Here is a 13478-nt window from a genome sequence, read left to right as displayed (position 1 = left end):
TCAAGCATTAGTGAAAACAGGAGGTGTCCAACATTTCACTACGATCTATCCCAAGGGAAGACAAAGAAAGTTAAACCTCTCAGTATTTTTCCTTATCTTCCATTTTCTCTATAATTATCATATTTTATACAGTTGCTGGCTACTGTGAAGTTGAGAATACCAGCCAGATTCCCATCCATTGCAGCTGTGAGTTCCCTGTTACTTGTTTTTCTCTTACGGTTTGATATGGCCCCAACTGCATGGTTCCCTTCATGCTGTCTGCTATGAGTATCTTTTCTTACTCACCTCAGCATCTATTCCTGTAGGTATTAAAAAGGAATGTCTCCGGAGCAGAGCATACAGTGAAAACAATGATTCCTTCAATTTTTGGCTATTTCAGTAGCTCCTTAAAACTATGAACATTATATCCTGTGCACTGGTTATTCAACTGCAGATATGTTTAATGTGGATAGATGTGATTTTGTAAAGATCTCTCACAAGACTGAAGCCACTCTAATACTAAATATTAATCTTAGGCAAATTCTGAATGCTTTGTGTGCTTTTTTTCCCCTTTGGCTTTTGTTCATCTTTATTATGTTTGTGAGTATACTGGAAACCTCTGGCCATAAAAAGTGCGGGAATGCTACATAAGTTTTAACAAGGAATGTAATTTTCAACAAGCAAACAAGTATTTGTATTGTTTGTCTGCACACAGCTTAAACAGGTTGGGGGCAGCCCTAGTGAAAACATATGCATACATATATATTAAATACATCATCAGTAGGAACACATTGGTAAAAAGCTGCAGTTGGCAAAATGGATATTTGGAGAAATTCCAAAGGATAGTGAGCAACTGCCTCCTGAAAAAATGCCTCCAAAACCTAATAGCAGAAAGAAATGATAAATCCCAAGCTACCTTGTGATTAGGAGAGTTCACGTATGGGCACAAAAGAAATTGCCTCTCCAGGAATGGCATCATCGTTTCAGAAGTACCCAGCTCTTTGGCACTGCCCCTCCTGTTCTCTCTGGATATGAACATAGGACCTGGTCTGTTCTTAGATCAGCAGGGTCAGGGACAGGCTTGTGACTAGTCTTTTCGCAAGAGTTTGCGGTTCTCTTGCTTAACACCTGCTCTTTTACTTGCATATTGGCACCAACTCTCCTTCTGGAAATCCTACGGAAGAACTGACCGTACAAGTGCAGCGTAGCTGAGCCAGAGAGGCAAATGGAAGGACAGCAGCCACGTTTTGTTTCAAAGATAACACCTGGAGCCGCTGCCCTCCGCTACTGTTGCTCGGGGATGCTGCCCTGGATGCTGTGCCTAGGTTGTGACCCTTCGTTTATCGGTGCCTCTCTCCATTCACTCCAGGAGCTGCAGAGCCGCGGCCATACCCCATTTCCACCGATGAGCCTACACTGGCCTGTCCACAGCTCAGGAGCAGTAGATGCAAAGAATAAATCTGTCCTGCTGCAAGGAGAATAACAACAACAAAGGGGTTTGAACAAATGTGCCCGAGTGTTATTTCCAATAAAGCTTATAAACATAATAATCTGTGAACAACAGGGGGTGGGAGCAGAGATATGGGAAGACTGAATCATCCCTCAAAACACAGGGCTCTGCAAACCCTTCCAAGTATCTATCTGGTTTGCAGTACTGTGTTGAGAGATTCGGCAGGGAAGAGGTATTGCCATTCAGCTCTAGTTTTCTCTCCCATCCTTCTCAGAGGTTAGTCAGAGTCCATCACCAGCTCCTGGTGTATGTGGACCTGCCTGGAGATATGAAATTGCCCACAAAGAGTTGGAAAGGTGGCAGGGCAGACCTCTTGTGAAGTTAGCTTTGCTGTGGATGAAGGGAACCGGAGCACTGGGAGTGGTACTTTTGCTCTCAGACCTGTCACCTACACAGATTATCAGAAGGGCAGACCCTCACAGGTCACCTAGACCTGTCAGAAACTTCTGAAGATTTCACCTTCCCTCTTCTCTGTAGCCTGTTCTAGTGATTCCGCTAATAAAACCTTTGTTAATACCTAACCTGTCTCCTCTCTTACAGTTTAAACCCTGCACTAATTCTCCAACCCAATGGTTACTGAGGACAGCTTATTAACAACTTTGTGATAGTCCTTAACTGATACCAAGACCTTCGTTATTTTTTTCCCTGGGTTTTCCCTACAGGAAATGATCCCCCCAAACACACCCTTTTTTCTTCTTGTGGGCCCACGTTACATTTATAACTGATCGCTCTCATCGCAGGCTCTCTGCAGACTCTCCGACAGGTCTGTGTTTCTATTTGACATGTGGTAGTAGGAGCGGGCATGTTATTCTGCCTGATGTCTCGTCAGAGTCAAGCACAGCAGGAAGAAACAACAGTGTATCTTATGTACTTATTTATATTCCAGATTTTGTCTTTTTTCACAGCCACATATTACCTTAATTTACTCAGACTTCCAGAAATGATGCACTTATTTTACTGATGCATTTGATTATCACTGTTTCTATGTAGCATAACAGAGCTTTGTGTAGAATGATGCCCAGTGTAAATCACTGCTCCACTTGGGCAAGAGCTGAATTCCAATCCCACTTTCTACAGTGCTTCTAGCCTTCCCCATCATGTCCTTCTTCCATCTTCCTACCAAGTATAACACGTGATTCTCAAAACTTTGCACAGTCTGTGACAAAGCTATTCCTGGTCTTGGAAGAACAGGCACATATGGCCGGAACCTAAAGATGCAGTCAATCCATCTGAATTTTCGTCTCCAAAAGGACATGGATTATCCATCACATGTCATGTCCGGTAGAAAGTGACTCAATCCTTGTTTTTTTTCCCAACACTGGTACTGACTCTCTACTGGACAAGTTTTCAGACACCTTTAGTCTTAGCTTTCCCATTTAACAAAGAAGAAATAGTATTATTGAAATGCTATCACTAGAAACTGGTTATGTATGTTCAAAGTACAATGATGCTTTTCTTTGACAGAGGAAGCAACTGCTACCCAGTCCTTATTTAAACATTGTGAAATCCCATGTCGGATGCTTGTATCGCCTCCTCAGGCCTTTTATTATCTTAGTGGTTTACGGCATCAGTTATCAAATCACTATGTAGACATTATATTACATAGAAATAGGCATTACAGACTAACTCTTATTTAAAATAACCCTGAAACAATGAACTGAATTCATGATCCAGGGAAACATTTCTGGGGATGTCAAATCCTTAGAGCATAGGGGGATCCGTAAGCAGATTCAGTAACGGAGTTAATTTCTCTGTTGCCTGCTAACTTAGAAAAAGAAAAGCAACACTTGATTAACAATTGCTTTATATCTTTGAGGAACAATATTGTAGTGGCACCCATCCTACCATTGCAACCAAAAGGGTCTGCAACAAGGATGTACTTGTTTTAAATGCTTACTTTTCAAGGTATTGTAACTTGATGTAGGTCTAAGTGAACAACAACAATAAGAACAATGATGAAGCCACAATATAGAAATTATGGAAGGCAATTATTTTGACAGAGCCGTAACACTTTAATTTTAATAAATAAATAAAATAATGGAAGAATTGGCTTACTGTCTCTGCAGATATCAAAGAGATTTTATGCCCTGTTCTGGCTGTGTACAACAGACAGAACATTGTTGCAAGATGAAGATGTCCGGTGTCTTGGCACGGTGCAGGGGTAAGCAACCCTACAATGACTCTTTTGCAAATCCTGCTGTTGGGCTGCATGAAAGAAATTGGTTTGGAAATGGAGGGGGGTGATATCACCAGTGGGAAGAAGGGCTTGGAATGAGACCTGTGGCTGAAGGGAAGCCAACAGGCAGCCCAAGAAAGGATGCTAAAAAGTAAAACACTGGCAAAACTGCTCTGACTTAAAGTGGGGGCTATTCAAAACAGAGGTCAGCCCAGAACTCTAAGGACCTAAATAGGACCTCTGTGTTCCTGCAAATGGAGGCATTTATTGATGTGTGTGACTTTATTTGTAGTTTTTACGTTCAGCTTCTGGTTACAGACACAGATTCTGGTTGACTCTTTTCCACTAGGCTGAAAAGCCCTCAAGTATTGAGGATTTTCTCCTGTGAAATTAACATAATCAAATAGTTTGTCTCCTTTTTGCTCAATTAAAAAGATCAAGGGTTTGAAGTCTCCCATTGCAAAGCACTCTCCTCAAAACTTAGGTAATTTTTTTTTTCTTGTGCTTTCTCTGTAAATGTCTCTGTACCATCTTTTGAAGAACTGGATACAGTAACTTTATTTTGGTCTTGTCAATGTCATAGAAGAAATTTTTTCCCTGCTGTCAGCGTACATCTCATTCTTTTGCTGCAGTACCTTACTGGCAGCACGTATGTAATTACTTGCACTTTGCCTCCCACTTCCTCTACAGAGCCTTTGTTTTCCAAGATAATTTCCCATTCTTTGCATATGACTCCACCTCTAGTAGCATGAATTTATAACTTTGCATTCGGTACAGTTAAATGTGTTTTGTGCTGACTAGTTTAAAACAAGCTGACTAGCTTATGAACTTCCCCGCATGGCCTCTGCCTTATGTGAGCATACCATGCTTATGAGACACCAGTATAGCTCACATGGATCTCTTGGCTTCTTTCCAGGATGCTACACACGTTATTAACTACCTCTAGGACTGATAATGCTGTAAAGCATCAATATGGGGTCTCTTCATGTTTTAAAGGTTTACTAGGTCAGGACGAGAAGACTAGAGGATGCAGTCTGGGAGGAAGGGAGGCAGGAGGACTGAGCAACTCTTCGTAGTGAGGTTTTTTTCCCTTTCCTTCCCAGAGATTTCTAAGTAATGTTGCCACACCTGTGGCAATGCTGTTTTCTGACCTGCCACGGTGAATGATGGGTGTTTGCCAAAGAAGGAGGGAGGGAGGTGTATGAATTGTGCCTTTGCCCGTGCAAATGTAAAGGTAGTTGCCGCTCAGCTGACAGCTACTGAAGCTCAGCAAAAAACAGAGGCAGAAACAAATTCTGTAGTGCACTCGGTGTCGGCCTTGGGGGAAGCCAGGTAAGGAAACCATTTTAATAGAGAGATCATCACTGCAACCCCTCCTTTTCCACACAGGGATCATCGGGGAACAGCAGAGAGAAGAACTGTGTTTTTCTGAGATGAACACGGCGGGGTCCCCGCCAAAGCCCTCCATCCTCACGGTGCTCCGAGGTTGCGATGAAGTGCTGGACACTGGAACTGGCACGCGGTTGTTTCCCGCGGATCCTCACAAACAGTAGCGCGACCCTCCAATTCTTTTTTAAAAAACCCCCTTCTTCGCACCGCGGTACTCAAACCGCAGATTTACGTCCTCCCGCCACTCCTCCGGGCAGCGCACGGATCCCAAGTGGAAAACCTCCCTACGCAAATCGTGAGAAAGGGCTCATTAAAAACGCACGCACCCGCAGGCCTGCGGGGAGCGGTGCGGGAGGGCTTCTTCCCGGCTCACGGGAGACCCCCGTGGGAGACCCCCGCCCGGGGTCTGGAGGGAAAGGCGTCCACGGCCCCTCTGTGCCTGCCTGAGGGCGGCTGGCGCCCCGGTCACGCCGAGGGGGCTACGAGGACCCCCGTCTCCTCACACCGGCGGCCTGTCGGCGGGGGCTTTCCCCCCCCCCACCCCCTCGTTAACAACCAGAGCACCCCCCCCCCGAAGCCCTGCCCGGCCCGAGGAGCGGGCAGGCGGCAGCGCGGGAGCCCTGAGCCCGCGTCCGCGCCGGCTGCGCCTGAGCCCCTCAGCCGGCGCCCGCCCGCCGGCGGGCCGGGGTACCGCGGTACCGCCGTGCCCGCACCCTCGCACATGCTCACTGGGGCGCCGCGGGAGTCTGGGCATGTGCAGAGCGGGCCGGGCCGCTCGCCGCGCCCGCCGCGCCCCGGGGCTCCGGCCGCCGCCCGCCCGCTGCCAGGTGAAGCCGCGCTAGGTGGGGGCGGAGCGGGGGCAGCCGCTGGCCGGCGGCGGCGGGGCAGGATGAACAGCTCCGACGAGGAGAAGCAGCTGGAGCTCCTCGCCAGCCTGAAGGACCAAGGTAGGGGCGGGCGGCGCCGTGGCCGCCGCCTCCGGCGTTGGAGAGAGCGGCTCCCCCTCCGCGGGCCCGGGCTCTCCTCGGGCTCGGCCGGCGGGAGCGCGGCCGCCGCGGGGCGGCGTGAGGCGGCGTGAGGCGGCGTGAGGCGAGGGCTCGGCGCCCGGCGGACGGGGCGCGTCAGGGCGGGCGCGGCCTGCGCCGACGGGCTGCCGCGGCCTGGGCGTCCCCCGGCCCGGCCATCGGGTCCCCTCTCCTTCGCAGGCCCTTTTCTCTGTCCCCGCGGAGAAGAAAAAGCCCTTAAAAAAATGAAATAAATCAGGGGAGTGGAACGTTTTGGCTGTTCCCCTTGCGGGTTCCCCCTCCCAGCCGCCTCGCCTCCCCGCAGGTGCTCTCGGCTGAAGCGGGGCGAGCGCGGGCGTCGCGGTGGCCGATGGTGGGTCGGGGTGAGGGCAGGAGGCTGAGGGGCCGTAGCACATGGGCTGTCGCTGCTGTCAACCCGCACCTTCCCGCCCGGCGTACGGTCTCGCCTGCGTGCTGGGAACTGGTGCGTGGCTAACGGCTGGCGTTGATCCCCCCGCCGGCGGTACCGGTGAGCCCGGATGTCCGGCCGGCTCCGGTGAAACTCCACCTGCCTTGCTGTCTCTCTCTGGAGCTGAGCTTCACGTGGAGTGCCTGGCTGCCGCGTCCCATCTCCCGCTCTGCGTTGCAGGATCCGATACTAACCCAACCCATCAAACACGCTCCGTCCCGCTCTCCGTCAGCGTGCAAACTTCCCGCTGATAGCTCGGGGCTCACCCTGATACAAGTTTCTGTAGAGCCTTTGTAGTTCTAGTGTAAATAAAAGGAAGCCCTTGTCCTGTGCTGGTTTGGTTCCCTGTGTGAGTCACTCCCGGTGCTTTTGTAGAAAAGTTCAGTGCTTCAGCTTTGTAGGTGTTCAGCTTCGTGGGTGCGTAGTTTGCCTAGGAAACTAAAACACTGTAATATTTCATCTTCTGCAAGAAGGGGTATGGAAAAGGGCTTGGATGCTCAAAAGGCAGCCCAGTTTTTAACTTCCCTGGTCAGTCTATCCCCAAACCAGGTTGGTCCAGCAAAGTGTCTACCTTGGTTAAGTAGGTAGGCAACACCTGAAGAACCACCATTACCATTTGAATTGTGGACATCTGCTTGCGAGCATGCATCAAGTGATGGGCGTGCCTCCTGTCTCACAGCTTCATGAGCAGTAGGTGCGGAGTACCAACGCTCTAATTCGCAGCTGGTAATTCCCGCAGCTGCGTTCTCCTGGTCTCCTGCAAGCCTGGGAGGAGCTGTGTGGAAAGGTCCTGTGGCGTAAAGTTGTGTGAAAGAGTGAAATTATGGGGGTGTGATCAGCACCTCTTTTTCTGTCGTTCATTCTGGCCATGCATGCGCTCGGTCACCTTTGCTGGATAGCAGAGGCTTTTCTTAACCTAATTTCAGCTGGATATTTAGGAACTACTTAAGGCCTGCTTTGGCACTTCTTTTTTTGGTTGTTCCTATACGCTCAGCATTGTAAATTCATGATTACCAGCTGCACTGGCTAGATTCTCACTTACAGGGATTTCAATGGGTGTAAAATTCATGATAATCTTATAGCTGTGTGTTTTGATAATACAGGACCAAAAAATGAGGCTAAAAATCTGAGGGTTTTTGCTGACTGACCGTTTCCCTCCAGTACGGTTGGCTCTAGAGGAGTTGTCTGTGCCAAAAGGACAGTTGCTAAAATGACAATAATCAGTTTCAAAAAAAGGAAAGTTTGGGTTATTCTTTAGAAAAATTGTAGCCTCTTGAAATTGGTTAGATTGGGGCTTCAGTTCCGATGTCTGAAAGTCTTCTGCTCTAGTAGGCTGAGTATCCTTTAATGTCTAATGAAATTTTACGGGACTGCAGGAGTTAGTTCAAGGGAAAGTTACTGTAACTTGAGGACTGGCTGTCCCAGATCTCCTTAAGCTGTTGAAATAGAAACTGTACTTGGCAGACCCTGTCCTGTAAGGCACTGTTCTTGGTGGATGTTCGTCGCCAAACGTAGGAGTTGTAGTGTGTTGCTGTGAGGCTAACAAATGGTTTTTGTAACTGTATGGCTGGTGAGAAAGTTGTTTTATATGGGCAAAAAGTTGTCCAGTGGAAAACTTCTGAAAATACTCTTCTATATGCTGTTTTGCCTCTCAAACAATGCAAAAATATGGTAGCACACTATATTCAAATTATGTTAACTGGCAAATCTGAGGTGCCCAAAGTAAAGAGTCCAAGTGATGAAAAGGTAACGAGGTACATAAAATTATCCTAACAGTAATGACCTAAATATTGTTATTGTAGGTAAGTTTGTTTGCTTCCTCTTTATATACTGTAAGTTTGAATATATAGTTTCCTCTCCATTCTTATTGATAACAAAAAAAGACTGTTTTAGATACTAACAACTTTCCTCAAGTAATTTTAGGATGCTCTGTTAAACAGAGACAGGATAGAAAGAGGAGGAAAAAAGTCTCTTAATTTTTCCTCTTTACTGCTTCCAGGTGTAGATAGCAGTATTACTCTGGAAGTAAATGCAGTCGGTAGAAGGATCTGCTGTCTCTGAATATTTGGGGTAATGGTTGTACATACTTATCTTGTCTTATCTTTATTGCATTCAAAGTGGCATATTGCTTCAGATTACCGTAACATTGTGGTCTGTAGTCAGATTTCTGAAAAACACCCATTGGTTTGGAGGGGTTTCAGAGAACATGCATTCAGTAGCCCTTGTTTGGTTTCTCCTTCAGGATGTGTTTTCCTAGGCTTGAGAAACTTGCCTGACACCAGGTAACTGAACTGGCTGAGAAGTGATAGGAAAAGTAGAGGGGAAGGCAAATAGCAGCATACGTGGTTGGTTGCTGTCATGTTTCAACTACTGCTTATACCTTTCCTAAACAAGGTCAGTAGATTGAACCTGAGGCAGGCGTTTTGAGGCTGCCCACTCAATTCTCAGTGGCAGCTGTGACACTGACTGGTGTCTGGGCAAATTCACTTGACTGTTTGGCAGAGCTCTGAACGGCGACAAGGACACTGAAGCTGTCTGTGTGCAAGACATGCTTATCTTTCACCAATGCTGAATTTTCCAAGTCCTGTGTGTTAGACTCAGATACCTGATACTGATCATTCTTTGGCTTGCTCCATTACCAAGTTTAAGGTGAGCACCATGAAGAAACATGATCTCTATATTGATGATATTTAGGACTTACAAGTATTGTTTAATACTGTGACTAGCTTTCTGAGATGGCTTGGTTTGATAAAGCAGATCCACTATAAATATTAGTATTACCTAACTGTACCCTAAGTGATATTTCCAGCAGTGCACATTTCAATTCAACTGGCCCTTATAATTCCCATGGGTAAGACTTAAAATTAAAACAAAACCAAATCAAGTGGGAAAACCTATTAATGGTTGGTTGTAGAACCTGAGGAACTGTAGCAAACTAACAGCTACATCATAACAGTAGTTGATTCCAGTACCTGCCTGGAAGACTGCCTTGTTTGGTTTTATTGGCACTGCTGGTACTTTGCCCTTAAAGACAGAGTCATCTTCTGCTGTGGTCACTTCTTTGTTCAGTTGAAAACAGGAGTCAGCAACCAAAATGTCTGGAGTTACAAACTGGGTAAAATTACACTTCATCTGCCACTGTCATAGTCACATTTCTGGTTACTTTGCTAAATTACAGTGGTTAACAACTACTGTTAACTACATAGATACTAAACATGTTTATATTGCTTGGATTTTCTTCATCGGTTTTAAAGGTCTTATCTTGCTCTGTGTTTGTTGGCTGGATTTAATGAAGTGTGATGATTTCCAGGCTCTAGACCCAAGCACTGTGGCTCTCTATGATTATTTTATTATTTTTTTTAATAAAGGTGTATTTGAAAGTGCCAGAAACTTTGAATAAGGGAATACTGTGTATCTTCTAAACAACAGACTGCCAATCTGGCATAAATATCTCATAGTAGTACTTTTAAAGTATATTGACAAGCTTTTAATGTGATCTGACAAATTTATTCTGCTTTGTGGCAGAGGAGTAATTTTTATGGCCAGAGGAATTCCTTTGTTTAGGGTAGGATATCTTGTTGGCTGCTGCATTCCCTTCTGTAGCCATCTGCTCTATAGGTTATTTCCGCCCCCCCATGTACATGTGTATGTGGGTTTTCGTACACAGGAATCGTCATTCCCCAGCAGAACCCATCCTGCTTGAACGTTTTCTTCATTCATTCGAGTTTAAAAGTGTTTCCCACTTCAATTTCTTGTGTTGAACCATATCTGTTTTTCAGAAACTTGTGAAAGCAAATCTTTTGGTGTGAGCTTAATGGTTGGGCTTTATCAGGCAGTGGTATGTTTAATTTCCCTGTCCAGTTTCCAGGAAGCTGTAAGATTACAGGATGCAAATTTGAGGTCTCATTAAAAAAATTCTTCTTACACACTTTTACAGATTTGAGTAAAATCAAAGCATGTGGGAACACAGATGCAGGATCTGACTTACAGTATTTGTACTTAATGCTTACCTTTGTATACTTACATGCGTGATGTTTATTTGTTTATTTTTTTAAGAACTATTTGGTAATTGAATCTTGTAGGTATCAGCTAGTGCAACTGATATGTGACCAAAAGCTTGGTTTGGCCAAGTAAGCTTTAGGCCTCATAATAGGTTTATATATTCTGACTCAAGATTTGGAGTCATTGTAAAGTGACAGGTATAATGCCATCACATACATTCACCTTTACACAAGCCCATAAGCGCTTGTTCCTCAGCTCCATCTCTCTTTCATGGAGGCCCAGGAGATATTAAAAATGCTGCCCAGGCATCAGTTAGAAGTAGTTTGCACGTGGCTGGTGCTGCCGATGCCACACCGTGTCCTAATGAAATAGAGATCACCTGGGTTGAGCAGAAGGGATCTTTGAGCCTAAAACTGGGAACAAGAGAAAAATTGAGCCCTTTTGACCCTTCTTTATACTCTTGACAGCAATTCACAGGTCTTGTGCATGCTGTGCTTGTAGGGAGACCGTCGCTATTTGAGAGATGGTTTGTACAACAGACTTGGCCTGACTTCTTATTCCAGGTACACTGGGATGAGGAGGGTGGTGGCAGCAGCTTCTGGTGCAGTGTTGCTGTCAGGGGTAATTCTCTCTCTAGTAATATATATCCGAACCTGCAAAAAGCCAGGTGTTAGTTTACTTCTACCAACAAGAAATTACTTCATTGGGATAGCTTGCTTCATCTGGAGCGAAGGACTTCTTGCACTGTAAGCTCTTTCTGTTGCCTGTACCAGCAAAGACATGCCTGGTCTGTAGTCCAGAAGAATAAATAGTGGAATGACACTTGCTTCCTTTGACAGCTCTACTTACTTTTTGATTAAATAAGTAGGTTTGAAATGCTGAAGTGGCATTACTCGTTGATTTGTCATGGAAGGGCTCTCAATGTACTTGAAGGCCACCCTGGTTTACAATATAAATGCTAAAGTATATGCATGTAGCATTTTTAAGGTTGGTTTTTTAATTTGTATTTTTTTAATACACAGCTTTAGAAAAGGGATCGGTGAATTTTTTAATAAAAAGAGTAGGAAGAGTCTCACCACCTCACTGTGTAAATGAAGGTGTCTTTTCTGTTGTTCACTATGAACTATAGTTGTTACATACTTTTACCCTTTTGACCTTGTTTTACTAATAAGTGCTTTTTAGCCATAATAAGTACCTAATATATAAACCATCTAATTTAGATAATACATATCTTCTGTTAGCAAATTCAGGTTCTTGACTAAAAATCAAAAGACTAAGATATAATTAAAGGAGCTTCTGTATACAAAATAACCTGCTTAATTTAATACAGGTAAAGTGCATTGATACATGTTGACAGGACAGCCTCTTCTGGCCAGCTGAGCTGAGGAGTGAGTAGTTGGTGAATGATCATGGTCATGTTATGAAGGAGCATGCTGCATTCACTCATGTTGGCTATTTTGTGGTTTGACTGTTTCACAGTAAGAACAGGGTGGTCTGGAAATATGTTTTAGATGGGTTAAGAGCTATAGCCCAAAATGTTCTGTTCTTTTCTCCTTTTTCCAGCTTTTTTCTTTCCGTAGCCTTGAAATTAAGTTGTAGTGTTGCTTTCAGGCTATATGAAGGTAGCCCGAAGCAAAGCAACATGATTTGGATCCTGATAAATTGTTTATATAATACTGCTGTATATTAGGAATAATTCTATTAAGGATAAACTTAAGTTAGTGTCAGACAATGACAGTATCTCAAGAGGTCTCTGGTATGTATTTATTATAGTTCTTCAGGATTCACCGGAGGCTACTGAGTACAACCTAGGCATTTTACTATGGATATATGCTACAGTATTGATTCATTGAGAAAATGATGTATAGTTCTGGAATTTTAGTTGCACCTTTAGTAAAGCATCTTTACTTGTTTGTTTCATTCACCACTAATTTATTGGAAAGAAATATCTTTATTCCACAGTAAATTATATATAGCATAATCTGAATGAGTCAAGGTGAGATGTAAGAAGTTTTGAGATGCTCAGGTGCTGTTGTCATGTATATTGTGTGAGCACCTTCATAGGTTAAGGCGAAAAAATAGTCCTGTTCCTCAGAGAAGGTTTAGGAAAGTCCTCATACAACAGGATTTATTGCTTGTCAACCTATAAATGAGTGATGATGATATCTCCTAATCTACCAAAGAGGGTTTTAAGGCTAAATAATCTACTTGAGGTTTGGAACATGTAAAGTGTTGTCTAGTGCTGCTGGTAGTAATTGTTTTAGGGTAGTTTTAGAGCAAAGAGATCATTGTCACCTTTATGCCATTTAGCGCTTCAGTGAAGGTTATGTAGACTCTTGACTTTTTTTTTTTTTAGATGGCTTCAAAACTTTATCGTACATAAAACGCTTGAAAAACTTGATATAAAACCTTCCCAATAACACTCCCAGTGTTAAAAAAAAGAAAAAAAATCCACCAACTTTCATCTTCTGCCGTTGCAGAGAATCAGATATACAGCAGAAAAATGCGTGTAGTCATTTTTTAATTATTATTTCTGTTTCCAGGTCTGACAAAACCAGCAGTTTCTTCATTAGTTTTAGCGTTTAGTAAATCCATACCCAAAAATCCGAATGATGGGATCTGTATGGGAGCATCATCTAGAGGTTGCCATCCATGAAGAACAATCTTATTTTAAGATATTGGATCCTTACAATGCATTAGCTGTATTCAAGGAAGAAGTAACAGTTTTGCAACAACAGTAAGGGGGTGGGCACGGTAAAAAGGTACTGAAGAAAGTTGCTGCGTGAGTGCAGCATGAAGTAGCTGATGATTTTGTGTTTGCATTCCGTGACAAACGTTCTGTGGATTACCATCCACAGTAAAAGAGGAAATGGCTACCCTGAACAGGCAGTTTAATTCCCAGTCTCACACAGGTGAGCCCTTACTGGGGATTGCTGGAGCGTTGTGTAA

The 13478-nt window shown here is 44.4% G+C and overlaps 1 protein-coding gene across 3 annotated transcripts in view; it reads left to right on the top strand.

Moving 5' to 3' along the window:
• Positions 1-5796: 5796 nt before the first annotated feature.
• SHTN1 (shootin 1) overlaps positions 5797-13478 on the top strand; it is a 66988-nt gene continuing 59306 nt past the window's right edge. For all 3 annotated transcript variants that reach the window (XM_052799712.1, XM_052799711.1, XM_052799713.1), the window contains exon 1: positions 5797-6001. In XM_052799712.1, coding sequence (XP_052655672.1) covers positions 5944-6001 — 58 coding nt within the window. In that variant the 5' untranslated portion in view covers positions 5797-5943. The remainder of the gene's footprint in view (positions 6002-13478) is intronic.

Source organism: Harpia harpyja, chromosome 10 (assembly GCF_026419915.1).
Source record: "Harpia harpyja isolate bHarHar1 chromosome 10, bHarHar1 primary haplotype, whole genome shotgun sequence".
Classification (NCBI taxonomy): domain Eukaryota; kingdom Metazoa; phylum Chordata; class Aves; order Accipitriformes; family Accipitridae; genus Harpia; species Harpia harpyja.
This window is presented reverse-complemented; position numbering and strand designations above follow the sequence as displayed.